Source organism: Seriola dumerili, unplaced genomic scaffold (genome assembly GCF_002260705.1).
Source record: "Seriola dumerili isolate Sdu_G_001 unplaced genomic scaffold, Sdu_1.0 BDQW01000003.1, whole genome shotgun sequence".
NCBI classification, from domain to species: domain Eukaryota; kingdom Metazoa; phylum Chordata; class Actinopteri; order Carangiformes; family Carangidae; genus Seriola; species Seriola dumerili.
Genome location: NW_019174258.1, coordinates 10,737,018 through 10,760,910, shown reverse-complemented (window position 1 = coordinate 10,760,910; position 23,893 = coordinate 10,737,018). Strand labels below are relative to the sequence as shown.

At 39.7% G+C, this 23,893-nt stretch overlaps 1 protein-coding gene across 1 annotated transcript in view; it reads left to right on the top strand.

The window, feature by feature from the left end:
• Window positions 1-22,198: 22,198 nt before the first annotated feature.
• Window positions 22,199-23,893, top strand: part of LOC111219978 (collagen and calcium-binding EGF domain-containing protein 1-like) — a 32,231-nt gene continuing 30,536 nt past the window's right edge. Inside the window, exon 1 of the mRNA XM_022742873.1 lies at window positions 22,199-22,577. Within this exon, the coding sequence (XP_022598594.1) occupies window positions 22,465-22,577 (113 nt within the window). The 5' untranslated portion in view covers window positions 22,199-22,464. The remainder of the gene's footprint in view (window positions 22,578-23,893) is intronic.

The following is a 23,893-nucleotide window of genomic DNA, read 5'->3' as shown; positions in this document are numbered from 1 at the left end:
CAGTTGGATGGAAAACACATTCTCACACTTAATTACACTCTTCATATCAAGTCACACTTCCCATTCAGCTTTTTTTCTCTCTCCTTTCAATACAAATTCATGGCTCCTTTCCTCACTCTGTAATTTGCACCGTCTACTGGCTTGAACCATCACTTCTGTCCATGAAGTGAGTTTCAGAAAAGCTGCAGATGTGCTAGAGGTTACTACAGGGCAGCAGGTGGTCAGGTTTGTTTTTTGCTTGCCTGTAGTTATCTTCAACATATAGTATAAACTTAGAACATGCAATCAGTAAAATAAAGTTAATCTATAATAGAGTAAAATGTATAATAAAAAAAAGATCATCTATGATTTCAAAATACTGACTGAATTGAATTTGAGTAAATATTTTCCAAAGATGCTTCTGTCATGCTTGGAAGTTAAATTCTTTAAACATGAAAGCACAAAATACTGCACATCCTGCTTTGTGTAAAGGATTTGGAAAAAAAATCCTGGCATGAGGCTGTTAAGCATTTGATACAGACACGCATCCATTTCTTCAGTCCTCTGATCTGCCCACTCTCCTGGGGGAGGCTAAGTAAATGAGATTTAGTCGATCTATCCGCAGTATAGCCTCCTCTCTGTGTGGGCCTGCACGACTCTGCCACTGTCATAAACAGATTTCCCACATCAGTTGCTGAGAAACAGAGCATTTAACACTGTTTCCTCAAATGTCAAAGTTTGAAGGTAAAAGAGAGAAAAAAGTAGGCGACTTTATCTAAAACAAGTCACCCACTATCAAGGGTTCATAATGGCCTTATTAGGAGTTATTAATTAAACTAATGATTCTTTATAAATCAATTTAAGCCATAAGTGAGAACAATTTTTGAACTGCCAGGTTGTGAAAAGCTGTTGATCCTCTGCCAGCAAGTTGCTTTTAAGTTCATCTGGTCAACGCCTCCAATAGACCATTTGACTTCTGACCTTTCGGGAAAGTACTGCAGAGCACCAGGACCACAATCAGTTTATTATCTTTTTATTAATATTTACAACTGCAGACTTCATGATATGGGTATAAACAAATAGGAATACGTTATTCAGATGTGAACAGTTAATTCACTCTGATCAGATATACCCACAACATCTTGCAATTACAACAAATAAGTATTTTGTATCAGATGACATAATAACTTTTGGTGATGGCTTATTGTAATGTGAGAAACTATTTTACTAACTATTTATTTTTTATGGTTTAATGACTTACTAGCATTTTTTGAATGTTCTGGCTAATAAATCCCCAGTAAGAGTTTTTTTTTTTCTACACCTTAATTATTGCTTATAACTGATCTAATGATAAAGCATTAGTAATGATCAATTAACATTGATAAAGCTATTATTACAACATTCATCAAATGCTCATCATTTCCTCAAACAGCTCATTATTTGCGGCTCATTATTTCCTCACATATTGTACTTCACCATGGCAGAATGAGAAACAGAGGAAACAGGTGCTTAATTTGTGTCGTGCAGCATAATGTTGCTCTCGTCGGTGAACCATAATAAAATGTTTCAGATTATCTCCTGTGAGAAATCAGTTCTGCAATACAAAACTACCTGGACACTGACTGGACTGAACACCATGTTCTCTCCCATGCAGGCACAGAAAAATATAAAACAAGTGCTAACTCTTTCCACTCCAGTAGGCAGCAGCCTCCAACTCACAGTCCCCGAACAACCCTGCGTTGGTCTGACTCTCTGACTGTGTTTTGCCACTATTGATCAACATGTGCCAGCTACTCTACCTGTGTGTTCACCTGTCTGACTGCCCTCTGGGAAGCCATCGGTAATAATTCCCCTCAGAAAAGAGTGTACATATCATATTGACAAGTTGACAAAGTTATTCATTTGTGTGAAGGCGCAGACAGCACTGATGGATCGTGTGTGATAATGTTTTGTGTGGTTTATAAACTGTGGAACAGTAGCACAGAAACTATTATTCTCAACCATTACATGTGGCTAATGATTTAGGGACTAATGACTAACATCTTCCACACTGCACTACAGGGTGCATCCGTGACTCACTCCTTCAGTCTGATGCTGCTTCGGTTGCCTTCAGTGGACCCACGGTCTGACATTTACTGCCTGTCACTGTGCACCTGCTTTCATCTGAGGAGACAGCAGGGCCTTTCTGTCCTGGGGTAGAGGGGACGTGTCCTCCTCCTCTGCGCTACTACGCTTAATTGGATGCTGAGGCGTGCCGCCTACACGTTCAAACCAGCTGCTTTTCAAACCCACTGGTACGACACAAACATTAAACAACTGTGTAGGAACACAGAAAAAAGACCACAAAAACAACTTCCCACACTGACTCATCACCTTGTATTCCCTACTGAGTTCCTTCAGATTGTCATGGAGGTTTAATGATAAAATGATGACCAAAACAGCTTCATGAAGCAAGGGGAAAGTGGGAAGCTTTTCTTTTTTTTTTTTTGATAATACAGTGTTACCTAATTATGAAATAAAATGACATAACTTTAAAGTCAGTCAGTCCATAACTCTGAGCCACACTGAAATATATTGATTGCTCTGACATTTGGTACAAGTATTCATGTTCCCTTCAGGATTGAATGTATTAACTTTGGTGAGCCCTTGACTTTTCATCCAGTGGCATCATTAGGTCAAATTTAGGTTCATGTAATACTTTGGTGTGAGCCCAAATAACTGCAAAACAAATGACATTCCCCTCAGCACCAGCTGTAGGTTAATTTGTGTTTAGTGTTAATTACCAAAATGTCAGCATGCTAACACGCTGAACTAATACAGTGAACATGGTGAACATTATCCCCATGCCTAAAGTTACTCTCTAGACATGTTTCAAACTATGTAAAAATACTCTTTTATGAGTAATATCTTGTTTAACATGATTTTCCAGTTGAACTCACATACCCGGATGTCTCTGTTTATACTCACAGTTGATTCTTCTGGCACAAATGAACAGAGTGTAAAGTCTACATATGATTCTGATTGTTGAGTCACTGGACTCAGCATCCTGTAGCTCAGCTCTTTATTGCGCACATCTTGGTAATTTACCAAGCAAGTATTTAGAGTGGAGGAGCTATGAAGTTGTTAATTAAAGTCTTTAAACTTGAAGTCTTTAACCATTCTCAGGACGATATTAAACAACTTTTACAACTTTATCTTTTTAAGTGGCTGGTTTCTGGCTGGACATGAGATATTTTCAGTGAAGAGACAAACAAGCAAGGGGCAGCTGCAGAACTATAACTTCGACTTATATTACTGTGTGAATAACACACAACTCTAGCTTCATACAGCACATCGCCATCCTACTGGGATGGATCAGAATACTTCTATTCTTAGATCTTTTATAATTTACTATATTTTACCAATAAAAACATCAACTAGTGATGAAGAAAATACCATACTGCTATTTGACCTCTGCTTTTTTTTTATTATACCAACACACAGCATGACTGCCAGAACCTTAAATCAGTTAGCATGCTAACTGTTTTGTTTACACTTTCTGCTTCATCTGTTTCTATTAAAACCGCATGAACCAAAATGAACTCAGTGATGCAGCAATACTGGAGATGTTGCTCTTTTATACGTTGCTGTATATATTTATATATACATTAATGAAACTGATGTAAGTGAGCTAGGCTATTATTCATAAAACTATGTTTTACTGTCAAGCAGTCAAAGATTATAAGAGTAAGGGGGTATTAGATTCAGATGACATTAGACTTGAAACCTGACTTGACTTATGATTTCCTGGCCAGAATGTGAGAACTGTGAAAGTTTGACCATGACTCATAATAAAACTGCTTGAATGTTGCCCCCCTCTAGTGGATCTCTGGGGTAATGCACCTGCTGGCTGAAAGTACAACAGTAAACCTGGAGAACATGATTTTACTGTTGAGGTGCTTCCTGCAGCAGCCAGAGCCACGTCACATCAGCACGAGTCTGTGTATGTGTGTGTGTGTGTGTGTGTGTGTGTGTGTGTGTGTGTATGTGTGTGTGTGTGTGTGCGTGTGCATGTGTGTGTGCGTGTGTGTGTGTGTGTCTGTCTGTGTCCTTGTATGCACGTAATGAGAACTGATTTATCATACAGAGGAAAACTGGTTTCTGGTTTCCTACAACTACATATATATACACACACACATACACACACTGACTATGGCTTTGAAGTAAATAGCATCAAAGGCCTGGCTGTCTCCAGGTGAAAGCTGTTGTCTCCACTGCAGTAATACAATAACGCCACATTTGAGCTACATTATGTCCAAACAAACACACACTGCCTCTCTGCTTTTCATTTCATTTCTGTGTTGATGTAAAATGCAAGACAATGTGTGCGCATGGAACCGTGTGTGTGTGTGTGTGTGTGTGTCTGTCTGTCAGCCCTCACATCTGGAGCCCAATACAGTCCTGGTGGAGGATCAGAGAAGGGTGCTGAGATCAGATCTGCCTCTTTTTCTTTATTAGAGCTCTCTGTCACCATGATTAATGAACGCTCCGTCTCGGTTAGACCAGCTTTCACGCCTCCTCTTGCCAGCGCACAACTTTAACCCCTCCATCTCAAGTTGCTTTGGGTCCCTGAAATCACAGCATGGTCAGAGGTCTCAAGTCCTTCAGCACGGGATCAAATGCCTGCTGGATGGAAGTAGACAGGCTGCTGGGAGCGTGTAAGTGGGAGAAAAAACCCCAATGTAAACATGTTAACACTCCCACAGACATTAATAATGTCTGGTTTTTAAAGGCTCAATCAACCATACAATGTGGACTAAATACATTTCAGAAAGCAATTAGGGTTTGTAAATTACAGAATTAAAGCCAGAATCTCTTGGCTCTGTCCACTTACCCCGAAAAATCAGTGAAAAATCTGTGACGTACCCTGGAGCACTGCAAGGCAATGTCAAGCATCATTCTCCCCCTGACCTCGAGGAAAACTCCACACTTGTACCTCAAAATAATAAAACAGTATTTGTTGAGGCATCAATAAGAGATCACATTATGTTGTAGCCAGATGTTTAAGAATAAAACATCAATCTGGGATGAGAAACGGCTCAAAGACTTTGCCAAAAAATTTCAACTACCCTCACTTCAGAAAGAGTCAGAATGCACTGGAAGCACAACATGTGTTAAACTATACACGCTATATCTTGATACACATATCTTCACTACACCAAACGGCCCCTGCTGTGCATTCAGGGGGACAGCATGGTGCAGGACTGCAGCTGCAGGGAGGGCTGGTGGGAGCTACAATGAAGATGTGTTAAAGACCGCAAGGCCCAAATATTCCGGAGCAGCTGGACTCAGTGTGCCTCTCTCCACTCCGTGTAAACACTGGGCCAAGCACCGTTAAGCAAAAACACATGACACTCAACTCGTTTCTATTCAAACTATCTCCATTGTTGTGTTTGCTGACAGCCCCTTCTGCACGAAAATGCATTTTTTGAACTCCACAAAATGTTGGGAGGGTTTGAGGACGATGTGAAAGGGTGCTATTAGTGGTGTTTCAACCCCAGCGAGTTTCAGAGCATTCAGGACCGCATTGCATCAGCTGGTGCCTGGTTTTCTAGATACTTTGTTGTAGAAGAAAAACTGGGACTGTGCCCACATCCAGTCCAGATTAGATTATCTGAACATTGTGGTTTCAGCAAAATTTTGTGACTTTTCTTCCATGTTCATGAAAACAAACTGTGTTCTCATGCAATATATTCTACTTTTTTCACATTATTTCTCCATTTTCCACAATACAGTTTGGCATAATTCTGCAAGTAAAACTGTGAAGGCAGAACATTTAATAGAGCATGACATTGTGGTTTTACTTTTATTTACACAGGGACTCAACAAATTGGGGTTAAATACTGGGCTCACCAGTACCATGGCAACATTTGCTTAACAAGATGAACACATTTATTTTCCTTACTTTATCTACTCAGATTAGCAGCTGTCCGCTGTAAGGAACCAGTTAACTGGTGGTCTTTCAGTTATAAGTCCGCTCTTGTTGAGATAATAGTCCATCCTGTGGAAGAGAGAGAAAACAGAAGTTACTAGAATACCACTGACACTAAATACAAAGCTGTTCCAGTCAGAAACGCATTTTTTAAGATAAATTCATCTCTAAAAATATCCTGAAAAATATAAAATATAAAATCTACAGGGAGCATCAGATCAGTAATATCTCCTCAGCTATTCTGTCACGTGATGCTGTGAAGATCGATAACATGGATCAAAGGACTGATCGGTTTTTTGGGCAATGCCACATATTGATACACATGTACAGTATCTATTTGATCTCTACAGACTGAGCCATGTTTTCAACCTGACGGCTGTCCCCAGTCCTGACAGCCTGAGTTTACACACCACTCCCAGGCAGCAGGCTCTGTCGACTGTGCGTCACCTCGGCTCTGTTCGCCTGCCAGGGGAAATAAATAAATAAGAGTAAACCAATAATGGAAGTCAGATGATTATGTGACAATGATGTTATGAGAAACATTTCAGGCTCAACATGTGATGCACAGAAAGTCGGCTTTAAGAGGTTCCCATGTGTTTTACACTGATTTGAGAAAAGAATTTAAAGCATTAAATATCATTTGATATCTTCAGGCTGGACAATGTTCAGGGCTTTAAGGGCATAAGGGCTTTATTATTTACTGACTACTCCCAGGGTGTTGTTTTGGATTACATGAAGATCACAGCTCATTGTATTTCTGTCAGTTTGGTCATAATAAGTTCTTCATTAGGGTTCTCAGATCAAAGAGATGATGTGACAGATGTTTCATGTGTCCCATGATACCTAACGCACAGCGGCAAGCCAAAGATAAAAAGCTGCATTTAATTGTTCTGGTTAAATCAGGCACTTAGGGAGACAGATTTTGTGTCTATTGTCATGACTCTGTTCCTATGGACCTGAAAGAGCCTGCCTCAGATCCTATTAACCCCTTTGTTCCTTATTTACCCCTTCCCTTCTGTGCCTTGGCGCTGTATCACAGTGGGAGGTGAACGTCAGGCTGCACAGGGAAACAGACCACACAGATGCGCCTATTCATTCAGTGCCCTGTACCACACACATACACACACACCCACACACACACACACACACACACACACGGCTGCCTGAGGCACCAAACTCTCAGAAACATCACTTTCTGTGATGTTTATGTAATTAACTTCACACAACACCAGTCTACACGTGTGAACTTCTATCACAGTTTGACAGAGCTGGAAAATGCCTTACTCTCTCTCTTCCTCTGCTATTTGGCATGGGGAGGGCAGAGACGGTGTGCAGCTAATAACACCAGAAACCAGCGACAGCCTGGCGAGTGGAACAGCTGCTAATTTTATTCTACCACAAGTTGCCACCTGTGGTAAAATACAGACACACACATACATACATACAGTACATACATACATATCAATATAAGATACAAATACGAATTGAAGCAACAATATAATTGACAAATAAGTGTTTATGTTCTTGCATTTGGTAAATACAGACAAGGACAAGTCTTCATTAACAAATTTACTGCATTTCTATTTCCATAGGAAAGCGTCACTAAGAACAGAATATCAACCAAATTTTAATGCAATAAAATAAACTTTATAGTGTAATAGAGTTTATTTAACTAATATAAAACCAGACACATGCACAGATATCTTAATGGGAAGTGTGTTCATTTAAAAAATTAGGTCCCATTGTCCTGGCTCCTCCCCTGATGTCCTGTCCTGTACCTACTATAATATATGCATCACACTCAAACACCCAATTACACACTCAGTGGTACAAATTGATCTGATCTATATAGTATATGTTGTGTGTGTAAGTATCTCGTCTAAATTTTCAAAGCTATATTAATTACAACTCAATGATCATGTGACCAAACACAGATACTGTTTATCCTCTATGTGGTGCATTCTGCACCATTGAACTGATTGATGAGAATTAGTGAAACCTGTTCACCTTTGGATGTACCATTATTTCAACATTGGCCATGACCTTTATAGACTAGAATGCTATCCATCTGTTTTGTCTTATTTTTCTTACATGGAAACACCCATTCACTCACATATAACACAAGTTTGCACGACTGTCTGTGCCGCTGACAGCTGTTCTCTAAGATATGAAAGAAAGTTGGTTAAAGCAGAAGCACGTCATAACAGAAAAAAGGTAATTTCAAAACACAAAGTATCTCCAGGACTTCACCGAAGATCAGACTTGATGATGTCTTACTGTGTGAGCACGCTCAGGGGAGGGTTCTTGTTTTTCATGCCTCTCTCACTTCAGAGGTATGAGTTTGAAAGACAGTTATATTGTGTTACAGACCTCTACTTTCGCCTTTCAACAACCAATAGTCACCTCTTCCGCTCTCTCTGTAGTAGACTGTCGCTCATCACCACATGTTCTCAATTAGCAAGATCAAACGCTTCTAATTCATCCCCGCTTGTTCAAATCATTGTTTGCTAATGACACAACTTGCTCTGTGCTCGCAGTCTGCATTTTACCATGATGACGACTTTCATAAACTTCTTCACATTTACAGGGAACAGTAAAGAGCACCAAATAATAAAACCAAACATTTACGCAGAGCAATTTGGGGGCTTTACCACAAGAGGTTTGCCCACTGTCCCCATCTGCTCCCGCTTACTGGTACCTTTACAGTTTTAAAATCAGCCCTTCCCGAAGCTGCCCGTTCTGTAGAATAAAGCCCACCTTGTTAAAGGCTGCAGAATTTATTTGTTGCCTGAAGTCCAATTTGTTCGGTATTTGTTTATATTGCATCTCACATATCTACGTCGGGTCTCAAAGCTTTGACCTGTAAATCTGCAGGGACAAGTGCCTTGTCGTCCTCATAAAGGAAATTATGGGAGGGGGTTTTTTATTTGGGTCAGTGACCATGGGAACACTGCAGGTCTGTCTTATATTCTCAGCATGTATTCTGTGTGCAAGGCGAGTAAAAGGAAGCTGTAAAACAATAGGTAGTTTTAACCAAACAGTGTGATTGGCCAAAGACGTGTTCCAGTCATACTGATAGTTCCTCATAAACAGAGCTAGTGTTGCTTTATAAACAAGAAAGCGGCTGCCATGCAAAGTCTAGTGGTAACCAGGAAACCTGTGTTGATTTTAATGTGGATTGTAAATCCCTGTTTAGATCAGCCACCATGCTGTGATTAGAGAGGAACTTTCAACTGATGTCTTCATGTGTAGGGATAAAAAATAAATGTTAACTCTTACTGTAAGTTTTCACTATTACAGGTTTTGATGCATCCTCTTCACTGAATGAGGTTAAACTTAGTTAAGACTTCAGGTTTCTTCTGGGATTTCAGTTTGTGTGTCGTGTTTCCTGGTCTGTGGAGACCGTTCAAGTTCCAAGTGAGAGAAAAATGACGCTGTAGTCGTATAAGAAAGTGTATGTTAGGGACACGAAGTGTGTGAACACTAGAGTGCAGTTTGTATCCTGTTTCCTACCAACAGCCAAAGTTATTTTCTTTAAAATTATGACCAGCATCTTTCCCTAACCTTAACCAAGCATCATAAAACTGCCAAGACTTCAACAATTTTAGCCGCTGACGTAGAAAATTGGAAAATATGCGTGTAACGTTTCTGGAAATAGATGTTTGGAATCAAAAGTAAGACTAAGAAAGAGAGCACAAAAACAAAACAAATGAAACAAACGAAATAAAAATAAGCATTGTAAACCAGCAGGCAGAGCAGTAAGGATCGTTACTGGAAAGCTACGACTACAGAGGTAAATGGACAATCTGGCAGAGGGTTAGTGTGTGGAGGCTGCTACATGTGAGAGGATAACTGGGGAGAATTAAGGGCAGGTGTGGACAGGATTTGAAATAGAGCTTTTTTCACAAATGTATGAAAAGCACATGGAGAGTAAATAATAAAATAAATGATTCAAATGAATTCCATTCGCTGCTTTTTCAGGGTCAGTTTCAGGGTCCCGGTATTGTTGGCTTGTTGGATATTGCTGGCTCACTGTCACACTGTCATGACTTACTGTGACACTTAAACACAACAGAGCCATTGTTAATGTCACACCTGTGCTTTTCCTATTATATGTCTGGTGTGAAAATGGCCTGCGACAGAACTTTTTAGGACTGGCGGGCATGGATTTGGGCAGAAAAATATAGATTCACAAACATAAGGGTGTCCGCCATGACAAGCCAATAACAAACAACCCATTCTATTGTTTGGGTGTGACTACTAAAAACACTCCATTAGCAGTACAGGTCCAATTCAAAATCCAACATAAGAGCATTTTTAGAAGTTTTATCAGCAAGATGTAATTAAAGTAATAAAGTAAAAGTACTGGGTCTATCACAAATATTTTACCTCGTTGGGGCCCCATTAGCAAACATTTTTTTTCAGTGGCAAATCTAGCGTCTTTTTGGGCAGACCATTTCTAATTTCCATAGAAGCCCAACCTCAATACAGAAGTCGCCTGTATTGAGGTTGGGCTTTCCCTCCAGAGGCATATATCTTCTATATGCTGACCGCAGGGCAGCTGACACAAATGATCTTCTAACTTTCTCTCTAAGTGATCATTTTACAAGATAACACAGCCAAAATCAGAGCACAGTCTTTGTCTGTAATGTATGCTTTAATTTATACGTGCTGTGATTTTGTCAGACGATGTTGTGGTTATAAAATGTGGATTTTAGCAGCAGCAGAGCAGCAGCTTGGAAATGACTGCTGATTAACATGCAGTCTCAATGGACCGTGCTTCAGTCATTATTTCATGCTTGATCCGTTGTCTGACTGGACTGGGCTGTATTAAAACACTGTATCTGTGAGCGCAGGGTGGGAGAGAAGCAAACAGATAAAAGGCCGAAACCAGCTGACACTAGGCTGAATGCAAATTGCCCATGATGTGGTCCAGCCTTATGCTAGGTTATGACCTAGTCTTGTTCTCCTTGTGATTGCGTAAAGCCTTTGAGATAGTGACAGTGATTATGAGTAATACAAATGCCTTTGACTTGACTTAATACTTCAGAAGGAATTCGTTGCTGTGACTCTGGGTATTGGAGGCAATACACACATTGTGCAGCTGTCTATAATTGATACTATGAGTGCCAGTTATTTTTCTTTTTGCAGGTTTAGAGCCCCTGCAGTATTTCACCTTGTTTGTCGATTAAACCCACACACACAAAGAGAACAAGTGGTGACGATGTGTGTTAGCAAGACCTCACATATACGGGGAGTAAGATTTAGTATGCAGCTCTAATTAGAATTGCCTGTCATCATTCTTCAGCCGGTAGATCTGATTAGCTCTGGCTTCCTTAGAAGCACACTGTCCATTTAATTAAAGCGTAGCGATTAGTCTTGGAAGCCTGGTGCTGGGTGGACAATGAGCAGACCTCGTCTTTGGCTCAGTGTGCCATTACTGAGAGAAAAATTGGCCCCATGTCCCATTAGTTGCCCTGTCTCTGTTCCCTTAGGGGCAGCGTCCCCTACAATGTCAGTCAAGACATAAAATATTTCGCTTGAATGTGAATAGAATGATGAATAATCCTTTCCTTTTCATTGTGTGTGCTCTACCACCACCTCTGAGTGTGACTTACTGCATGCAGGAATGCTTGTCCCAAGCCACACAGCTGTACTAGGTATGACTGTGCAGCCTGATTCACGACAAGGTTTCACATTATCTTTTCAGAGCTGTTTAATTTTGCACTTTCACAGAGAAGATTTACACATTTTCCCCATTCTGTTCCCCACTTCATGCAGGCAGGGCATAAATCAAAATTCAGCCTGGGGAACAGAGTTCCAACTATGCACACTTTTCACTGTCATATATCTGACTTTTGTCTGCATGTGGTCCCATTTAGCTAAAGGGGTAGATGACTGCCAGGCACAGGCTCTAATTCTTACTGTGATGATGCATGCTGGAAATTTAAAGCAGTATGTTATTGTGGATTATGGATTTCTGAAAGTCCTGTAGTGCTATAACGTCAAGTGTTTAACCTTTCCTGTGAAGGAGGTTAACATTACAGAGTTCCTGATGCAAAGAACTAAAAGCTGGTGTTTTTCTTCCCTCCTAATCTACTGTATTTGTTCTGTTATGCAGTCGGACTAGAGTCACTCAGGGGGGGTTTATAAACCTTGTAAACCCTCTCAAGTCTGCATGTGCAGAAGAATCGTCAAGGGCAGCACCTACAAGCCACTGAACCTTTTCCTTTGTGGCCTTGTGATGCCTATCAGCAGGTCTGACACAGGATCTGCCCAGTGTGTGAAGAAAGCGGGTCCGTCCTCTCCCACAGCTTGTAATCCCTCCCGTCCGAGGAGGTCATGGCCGCGTTGGGAGGCATTCCAGACATAGCCCCAATTTCTACCCCATTAAACCGATCACTGAACACACACACAAAGTGTGACCTCTCTCCACCTGGCTGGACCACAGTGCTACTGCAGCAGGAACCCCACCCTGGTCTGACTGATTAGGATGTAGTTGAACGTTAACCCACCTACACCAGTTTACACAGCTTTTAATTGATCAAAAATGATAAAGCAAGTATCAACCCTGTATTAACCCTGACACTTACGGTAAGTACCACTGTCATGACTGATGGAGGTCACACATAGGACAGGAATTTTTTTTTTCAGAAAGCAAAAGATAAATATCCTGCAAATTTCAAAAGAAGAACTAATACTTATCACCAGGGAGTATTTGTGGTATTACAACATTTGCTGAAGGTAGTTCACCTCAATAACTCATAGACTTATCTCAAACTTGAAGTTCTTTGGTAACTTTCTGTCATGTCCTCTCAGTAAACTAAAAGTAGTCATAATTTAGTTACTCATTTTTCTGACTCAAGAGATATCTCATTGCTGTGGTGTTTCTGTGCTGCAGCTCTTGGAGAACATTGTGACATGTTTTACAGAAAATATTTCTGACTTTCTGCTCTCAGTGCTCCTTTCATTTGTTTAGTCAGGCAAGGTAGATAGTGCTACTCAACATGCTTAAAGGAATAGTTTGACATTTTGGGGAATATGTATATTTATTTTCTCAGAAGACTGATACCGTCTCATGTCTGTATGTTTAATACTATATGAAGCTAGCTTAGCTCAACGTAAAAAGACTGGGAAAAGTTTGCCTATCTCTGCCGGAAGCAGACAAAATCTGCCTTGCAGCATCCATGAAGTTCAGTTATAACATATCCCTGATAACCCTGATAAGGAGGTTTCATGCTCCCGTTCAAGAAATAGTCTGGCATAAACCAACTAGACTGACTAGACTAATCAACTGACCGTAAACGACAATTTTTTTATTATAGATTTGGTATAGATTAAACAAATGATATAATGGGCTAATTAGTGAGCTTGATACGTCCCGGGAGTTGGACTTTGTTTCCATTGGATAGCGCCAGACTAGATGTTTTCCCTATTTCCAGTCTTTATGCTAAGCTAAGCTAAGCAGCTGCTGGCAGTAACATTTAATGGACAGATATGACGTGGTATCGATCCGCTCATGTAACGCTTGGCAAAAAGCTTATTTTCCAAAATGTTCCTCTTTTGTTTATTTTCTTCTATATTACATCCTGTCCTTTGTCGTTTTTTTTTTTCTCCTTATGTAGGCTACTTTATCACGTCATCATCCGGCAGGCTGAGCCAAGTCTATCACAGTTGACACAGCTTCAGCACATGGCCGCTGTGCTGCACAGGGTGACATGTGTTGAGGTCTGAGTCATGTTAAAGCCAAACTTGCTTGAGAGAGTCTGTGTTTTCAGCTGCTGACTGCTGGGTGCACCTGTGAGAGCAAAAGCAACTCTCCCCTTCAAAGCTTTCAACAAACTATTAATCACAGGAGCTTGTGCAGGTACAGTAGGGGTGGCAGACCTCAAAGGGGGCGAAATGGTAGTATCCATTCAACTGTGAGAAAAACCTGTCGCCGGAAAGCGGCTTTTGATTATTGCAATTAGCTCTGAATGACGTGATGATTACGCAGAGGTTAGGACAACAGCAGATTTAAGTTGTATAATTTCTCCACCATGATGTTGAAATGAGCATTTCATTGTTATGGCTGGGATTGTGTTACACATTGAATGCACAATCAGAAGAAGAAAGCTAAATACAGGGGAAGAACACGTCATAATAGCTTATATATGTCAATATTTTTAGTATTTAGAAATTAAGCAACTTGCTGTGAACCAATAAAATTACTTTTTCGCGATGAATTATATGGAACACTCATCCTCACATTTCCATAACTTTTTTATCATATGCCACATGACATTCAATCTTAGCTCTTGCTAGTTGACACTTGTAAAATGGCAGCTTATAGCAGTGATATTGCTTACTGACAAATTACCTGTTTGTGTCCCAAACCTTCTGCATGTGACACAGGTTAAGAGCACATGTACTCCCTCACACAGTTACATTAGAAGACGTTAACATTAGCATGAATTAACTTTACGGTGTTTACATCACAATATACTAGATGAGGAATACATGCAAGAACTGCCTTCAACATTATGCAGGTAAAATTTCATTCTTAACAAGCTGTCAATATAAGATTTTATACATATCATTTATCACCCTCACAGGATCAAGAAAATAACTTCTGCTTTTTTCCCTCTGAAATGCTAAAAGACTGTCAACATGAACATTTTCCATTTTCCAAGACAAAAGTCTACAGCTCTGTTAGCTTTCACCAACATGCACTCACCAAAACATTGATCACAGAGCGTGACAAACACTTGACAGTATTCATTGAACAGCCATAAACATGTGAGCTGTGTGAGCTGTCTTAAGATTAAACACACGTTTCTTCCTCATTTTTGTGTAGAACTATCCACCACCTTCTTATTAAACGTGCGTTCTGTGTGAGCCAGCGTCTTTTGGAAGTGAACAGCGGCATTCCTGTCGGCAGCCAGGCAAGATAGAGAAGAGAACAGTAAAGAACACAACAAGAATTTCAGATCAAACATTTGTTCTCAAGCACATAGAGGAGATAATTCCAGTAGAAAGTTTCCCCATCCTTTACCATGTGTCCCTGTTTGCTTAAAAGAGACTTCAATTTTAAAAAAAGCGATGCATGGACAAAGGTGTTAGACATTGTAGGTGACCCAGGTGAGTTGGTGAAGTGCAGCCTATAATATATTTTGTTAAATAGGAGGGAATTGCTTGCTACTTAGTGTCATAGCATGTATATAGGCATTCCAAACAAACTTGCTAGCTGTCTATTTCATCTACGATATCTACCTCAAACTTCAACAGTGTGATCAGGCAGCCAGAGCAATTTTTTTTTCCCGCTTTCGGTCTGAACGTACAGTTAAAATCCACAGCTCTGAATAGGCTACATGCTAATAGTTGACTGTGCACTCTCAGCTAAAGCACAAAAACAACTGCAACTGCATGCACATTGCACAATAATGTTGCAGGGAGACCCATCTATTGATAACCCCAACTTAAATCCGTAAGGGTGATGGTCATGAATGACAGGAGAGAGAATTTACTATTCGAACTGCTCGAGATAATGCAGACAAATGGGAAACTGAGAATTTCGAGTAGTTTGACAGCTCTTGGAAATTTGTGTAATCACCTTTATTCAAACTTGCAGGAAATTATTATTTAGAATAAAATTTTCCAAAAGAGCCCTGGTTCCTGAGCTAAAATCTCAGATGTTGAACAGCAGTCTGAAGGTGGGAGGACAAGACCTTGTAAAGTAAACCAAAAAATCATTTTCCATTGGCTGTGCCACATCTCTGGAGCTCTTTATAAGCAGGAACGAAACCTGCTTTTTCCAGTTTGAATTTCTTGAAACAATAAGAGGTGATACCACTGTGTTTTTACAAGTTCATACTTTGTCCCAGTGGAGCAAAGGCCCCAGGTCCATGTTAGTGTGAGACCAGTAGAATAAGACATGTACTCCCTGACACCCTGACCTCAACTCCTGCCGAAATGTAACAATGAGAGCAGAAAAAGAGACATTAAAAGGGGGGGAGTCTGTGGTTGTTAAAGAACAGGTTCAACGAAATCCATTGCTGTCTGCTGCAATAAAACCAACAAATTACCAGAAATGATGACGGAAAGAAACAAAAAGGAAAGCCAAGGCGTTTGTCCAAAGGTCAGCTAAAATGTCAATTTATTAACTTATGTCTCAGCTAAACACAAACCAACACCAAAACATTGTGCAATGAAGAGAGTTTCTCTCCACATGACCTGCGCTGACATTGATGAATCACTTCTGTGTTATTTGGCTGAAACAGTCAGGTGTTTACTATGATAAGAGAGGCATGCAACACTCATATTTCTGAAACTCCCTCAGTTTCCGAGCAACAGAACTCCAATAAAAAAACAGAATTGCAGCAACATATCCAATGGTAGGATGTGAAAACTGGGGGAGGGGGGACAGGTTTACTTTTTTCATACATCTCTTTGTATGTATTTTATGACACGAATGTTCAATAGAACTACAGCAATCAAACACACAGATGGAGAGTCTGGTGTACTACACGCAGAGAGGTTATAATGAAGATCTATTTGCCTTTTGAGCACACTTAAAAATAAGTTATCTTTGTTCAGCTCTGTGACATGAGGTCATGATACTTGTGCTATGTTTGTCAGGCAATGGAGATTTAAATTTTTTGCCAACACAATGACTGGAAAATGTTATTCAGTGTGGATATCATGATGCACTGTAAGGACAAAAAGGCATTATGAGGAAATAGAATTAGTCAAAATCATTTTACAACTATGACTGTTTTTTATTACGAATGAGTCTCTGATGTTCACTTGATTTCAGGTCTGATATACAAGTGTTCCACTGGATTAAATATTGACTTAAGCCAAAAAACAATGCCAAAGTATGTGCAGTATCTTCTCTCTTAACATTGTGCAATGTCTACAGTATAGAGATTTTTTTTTTCTCACAAAACTGAAAGAAAGAATTTCTATCTGAGAGAGTGTTTGAGAGACAATTTGAGTTTATTCACGAAAGAGCTTTGCAAATACAAGTCTAACTACTACTTCAAGCTTATCACAGTCAAAGGTTAAAGACTGAAAGGGTAAAAAGGACTTCTGGACACACTTTGTTCTAGTGAGGAGAATACTTTCTTGGGATGGATTCACCATTAGAGGTTACAGCTTTGTTACTTTGGATAATTCTCATGTTTAGAGATGACGGAGGAGCTTTGATGCCTTCTCCACCATGTACTGGACTTGCAAGTAGGAGTGGAGTCAAAGCGCCAACATGGATACTGACCAACTGGAACAATAAAGTCAGGCTCTCCACCCAGATAAAGCAACATCAGTAGGGTGTTTCTCATGTGAGAAATATGTAACTCCTAAATCCTCCATGTTCTGATGCTGAGCCTCCACTTGCATGGACTTGTCTGAAAGAGGACCCTTAAAGACAAGGCATGTAGAGAGGCTAATGTCCCCCACATACAAAACAGAGATAGTATCATGAAGGACTGTGCTCCTGGAGCTAATGTGGGGAAGGACAGGCATCTTTGAGGTACTCCTGATGTCATATGAGTCCAGTGATGGTGTGTTGTGATGAGAACTGCCATGGAGGTACTCGAAAGTCTGAGATTGTATCACAAAAATGCAACAACAGTGTTTTGGGGTCAGCTGTTATGAATGCCTTGCTGGTATGAACGAGCACTGCTGTTACAATTTTGCTGTCGTCCAAGACTGGCGGACTCTAATCAAAGCAATTGTAGATAAATTGATGTCAGCTGAAAGAATTGGATCGTATGTGCATTTAAGTATTGTTGTGATGTATTTGTGTATTGTTGTGATATAATGTGGGTAAAAGAAACTGGAGTGTGAATTATACATTGACAGTCGGGGCGAAAGGGAACCCAGTACAGTGCAGGCTCATGCTTCAGTGAACTAAAGTGTTACTGTACTCACAGTATCTCGCATGTGTAAATAAAACTGTCAAATAATTGTAGCAGAGTAGAAAGTACAATATTTCCCTGTGAAATGTAGTGGAGTAGAAATATAAAGTAGCATAAAAACTTAAGTACAGTACTTAGAGTAAATGTACTTCATTACTTTCCACTATTGCTAATAGAATTACTTATCCTTCAGCACTGTTCAATTACCCAACAGGTAAAACTCCTGTGCTCCACTGTTAAAAAAGCAATATTAAAAAGGTATAAGACTTATCATAGCCACACAAAAGACTGTTAAAATGAAATAATAAACTCCATATTGATGCCAAAGGTACACAACAACTAATCCTCCGTTGTTTCTCTGCTCATGACTGAGCACCAGTGTTTGCTAAAATGATATCATATATGACATTTTATATTGGTAATGAAATGCTGAACCATGTGTTCATCTGTAGATACTTGACACAGTCTAATGCAGCAACGGTGTCTGTGCAGCACACAGGAGCAGAGACTTCACTACAGGAGCCACTGATGGGAGTGAGGCAGGCAGACGAGACATTTAGAAATGGTGTGGTCCACTTTAGGGGTGTCTGAAATCATATTACAAGATTTGTCCAGGCATGAAAATGAGATATATTGTAATATTTACATTTACAAGTAAGAAGGATATATAAATGTTCCAATCCCCCCCGAACTGTTGTTTTTACCACTTTTGGGGGGCACAGGTCTTAATAAGGGGTCAGACCCCCCATTCCCACCGTAATTTGAACCCTGTTCTGAACTGGTATTTGCTGATTTGCCACTGGAACTTCATGAACACCACACTTTTCCAAATCAGTAGAAGTTTGTCTGCTTAAACAAAGTTGATTATTGGCAAAATGCTCATGAAAACCGTCACCATTGAACTATTACATTTTAGAGTTGCCCTGTGTAGTTTCCTTCTAAACAAAGTTCCATTTATGTTCACTGTTACTAAACAACATGCACTGTATGTATCCTTGAGGCATATTAAACAAGTTGAATACATGTATTCCTCATAAAACATTTGCAAGACTGATATCTGTAGAAAATGTGGAATATGCACTCAATACATCACCTGCATTTTCTTAACTCATTATCACCATCCAAAGATAAGTGGAATAGTGAGAACATTGTTACAAATATGTAACATGTCACCCACATGCGTGTGGGCGGCCATGTACATCCTTGTGTGTGTGTGTGTGTGTGTGTGTGTGTGTGTGTGTGTGTGTGTGTGTGTGTGTGCACGAAATACAAACAAAACAGGGACCCCCTCATCAAAACATTGCTCTACTGCACCTGTTCAGGGCAGCCTACAATTAATGTAAGTCCCAATCGTCTCAAATTACACACCTACATATTTTTCTGCTCAGTGTTTCAGTAACTGGCATTTACAAATAACATTCATCAGATTCTTCATATAAACAGAGTGTGTCAAAAAGTGTTCAGGAATTTAGTTGATACTTTAGTTTCTTTAGATCTTTCCACAGGAAGGCTAATTAGAGGAATTTTCCATTCTTTTTTATTCTTATTAGGACCAGTAATAGTTTATTGGTGTGCATGTAAATATATGAATTCCAAGCAATGCTTAGGACTTACTGGTAATTGTTAGAAGTATATTCACAGTGGCTAAAACTAATGAGCACCACAGCTATTTCCATTTTGTGCCACAAGTTTAAAATCCTCTCTAAGTCCTTTGGGAATTATGGACACTGTCTTTGCTTTTATATTTCACAACTGGACACTTTTATTCATGAATGACAAGAAGTTGGTAACGATGCAGAATGTGGCCCCAGCCCTCAATGAAAAACACATTTCTTCCAGCCTGCGTATATGCAGATAGACAAACACCAAATAAAACCCACAACCAAAGTAAACCGAGTAAGGAGACTATCCTTCGTGGGAACAAGAGAAACCGTGGCCTGTGTGGTCGTAATAACGAAGCAGCCATTTCAACAGCTGCCTTTTCCTGTGGTTCTTTAATAATGTTGCTTTATATATTTTATGAATTTATTTGATTCTGGAGGGAACGGAGCCAAAGGAGACTGTAGAGTTTAATTTGATGTGCTAGACCAAGTTACTGTGTGCATGCATGTATACAGTATGTGTGTAAGTGAGTGCATGTGTATTTCTAGTATGATTCATGTGTGGTGAACAAAACCAGCTGTTTCTATTGAACAGTGGCCAAGAACTCCATGCACCAGGGGGAAATAGACGGTGTAAGAGACCAAGGAGTACAGAGTTACCTAACATCGCCTGACCATCCACCGACCACTGCGCCGTGCTTTCCACTGAGGTGACTCTTGGTCAGATCTGCTCTCACAACAATGGAATAACCCTTTATGACTTCCAGGGAATCATCAGAAACTGCCTACAGAATTAACAAGTAATGCATCTGGCGACCAAGTCACCCTGAATAAAACTGATTAATATCATATTCAAGGATGACAAAATCCCCCTAAGTGTTTTTTTGACATTGTTAGTATACTGTACATTACTTAATACATTTGTGGTTTTGTAGTGATGTATGTGTAATATGAGACTAGAACTTATAACAGGATAACTAAAGTTTGTTTTTTTCTTATTGGGTTCTTCAAGCACAAAACATTGAGCAATATGGTACAATTTGGCTCTGATTTCACTTAATTACTCATCTACAGGAGGTTGTTATTAATACAAATTACGGGTTGTTATTTGTATTAAAGTTATTTTAAATTAATTATATGTCAAGTAGAGGAAAAAAAAAGATACAGCATCTTCTCAGTTTACGTTTTGCTGTAATGTTAAAGAAATGACAGAAATAGTCTCTTCAACACTGATAAAAAAGTTCCTAAATATCCTTGTTTCTGATGATGATGTGGACATGTCAGTTCATCACAATAATGTGAAAATACTATATCTGTACACAGTGTACGGGGCTAATCATGGGCAGTCCAACTCTTAACGCCTATGGCAAACTTACAGCTTGAGCAATCAGGCTGTGATTACAAGTATGATTAAGAAAACACACACTAATAATTAGTGCATAATTATTATTTAGAGTAAATGGATGTCTATGAGGAGGCTGTTTCAGGAATCTTTTTCTTCTCTCTTCTTCTGTTTTTGAGTCCTTCTCCTTCTGCCTTTAGCCAAACCATTTACAATTTACCAATTTTGCAAGAATTTGCATAATGAAACAGGATCCAAACTGGTAAATCAGAAGTTTTGTCTCATCTGATGCAACATATTTGTTGTTGCTACGGCAACAGCCCACTCTTTTTTTAACTTTTGCAAGGATCAGAGATAAATTTCTTCAATCATTCTTGAAATTTGGGACACAGCTAGGACTTAAGAAATATCGTGCATCATGCAGGCTGTTTATAACGTGCCAACTGCTGCTACAACAAAATCCAATCCATTTCCTGTCAAGATTACGCAGATGACACTCATCTTTACATATCTGTATAATATGTGTACATTGCCTGATTAAATGCACTGCCAAATCAAAAGAGGGTGGCCAAAAGGAAAGACTGAAAGTTAGAGCTCGTCTTGACTCTGTCACTGAATCATAATGGATTGAAACAGCTGTCAGAATTCATGAATCGTTAGTCCATGCCTTTATATATAGTATACTTATAATGACCTTTTCGGTCAGACAGCTGCAGCTTAGGCTACTGATCGCTGCTCCAGTCCCAACAAGTGGGCTCCCTTTGGGCCGAAATACATCTTGAATCTTCTGCTCCAGCATCAACACACAGGACCTCACAAGTTGGCATTGGTCTGCGTAATCCAAACTTGGTGAAGCTGCTTTTAGCTGCACATATATGGAACTTGTGGAAGATGATGGGACATACCTCAACTTTTTAAAGCAAAGCCAAAAAAAAAAGCATCTGTTCGCCAGATTGTGCTCTCATTTGTTTAGCCTGTCGTTATATCGTCGAAGTGTTTTACTCTTTCACAGTTACAGTGAAGCACCTTTTGACATTCTGTGCTGTGCTGTTGTGATGTAGTCAGCACATATACACAATTATTTCATTTTTCACATGTCACAGTGTCTCATAGCGCCCCCCAGTGCCGGAATTTCCCTCCAGATCATGCTGAGAAACTTCATTTGGAAATGTGTGTTTTGACTTTCAAAATATCCGCAGCATGAGCTTTGAGGCAATTATGGGATTATTATTATCATTATAATTGTTGTAATTATTATCATTATTATTTTTGTTGTTGTTGTCATTATTATTGTTGTTGTTATTACAAGGGCATAAGTCATCCCCACCGATGGGCAGTGAGGCTGTATACTCAGTGGAAGTATCCTTCTTTAGAGGCAGGAATGTAAATCCAGAGGGATTAGTGAGAACACACGGAGCTGTAAACCCTTCAGTAGCTCTCCAAGGGGTCTCAGCCTCAGTGCGTAAAGTTGGGACGGGGCTCCGGACGCACGGCGCAGCACTCACTATCCCACAGGCTCCATGTGTGTCACCTCTGCGGGATACTTGACAAGGATTTCTGATATTTTGATAGCACTACCCTCGCGGGTCACTGACAGATGAAAACAGTGGCGTTGTGTTGACGTGAAGGCGTTTTTCCTTGAACAAATCGTCTGTCCCGGAGCGCAGAGGGGACATGGGTCAGCTTTATGGTGCGACTCTTTTACCATTTGGCGCTATCTGTGTTGTTTTCCTGTGGGAATCTGCTGCCAGCTCCATCAGGACGACGCTTTCAGTGGACACCTCGAGGTAAGTCTCACGGACCTGATCCTAAAAATATCTTTACCTTTTGTGAACCTCATCCATACGTTTAATTAGGGGTGAGGATTTTAATCATGACGAAAAGTAAACGTTTCAGACACATCATTATTTTTTATGTTTTTTTTTTAACTTGAGCCAAATCTTTTGATTGTAGTTTGTGATCTACAGTGTGAGAGTAAAGCTCTGTAAACTTCATGGAAACATCCACTCCACTCACATTAACATTTCATTTACTCAAAACAAGGACTTCTGTGTCAGATGAGCGCACAGTGCCAGATCTATAATAGAGTTTAGCCTCTGTTTTATTGGTTGCTGCTTTTTTTTTTTTTTTTTCTTTTCGACTTACTGTGAGAGCATTCTGTCAAAGAGCAGACCCTCAGATGAACCGCTGTAGCGCGTCTAATCTAATGTGATTTGCAAGGAAATGCAAAAGGCAACGGGGAACTCCAAATGGTTGGAATCGGTCGCGGTGCAGAGAGCCAAATGTTGCGTGTGCTCAGACAAAACATGACAGATGCTATTAACGTGCCCGGGGAGCCTAGGTCCTGAGGTGAGGAGAGGATGTGGGGAGCACGTGAACCCAGAAGGAAGAGACCACTGAGGAGCAAACTGCTGAGCAGCAGGTTAAACCTCACATAATAAACCAACAGTAGGCTAATGTTTTATTTTACTTTCAGATTTATGTTTTACATGTTCAGTGTAAACCCATTGGTTTCAGTTACAACGGGATGGAAACATCCACATACTGGGATTGATGGCCTCAGTTAAATAAATGCATAGTTAAAACCTTTAAGAGTCTGTACTGTTTGGTGGAAACAGTGTGTATGACTGCACTGTAACACAGTATACACACACATTCATTTATTGCTTCATGATTTGGAGCTAGATCAATAAATCAGCCAGGCCATACATGGCCAGATAACACATTACAGAAATGCCAAATATATGTTTGAGGTCATTCAGTAACCACTGCATAGTTCGTCCATCAGTAAGCACTGGCATGTTTTCAACTGTAACATGTTTATTATCAGTATATCTTGATCACGATTCTTTGATAATCAAACTTTAAAGAATCTTTTCCTTTTCCTTTCTATTTTCCTGAGAATCAATTAATTAATTAATTTTTGTCTCATAAAACGTCAATTATTTTTCACTAATTGATTAATTTATTAATCATTTCAGCTATAATGTGATTATGTAATCATAAATTAGATTTTTTTCATCTCTTGAATAAAAAAATAAAATAAAATAAAATCCCATGTATCAGGCAGGCTCGATGTATAATGTCTTATATGTATAACAAT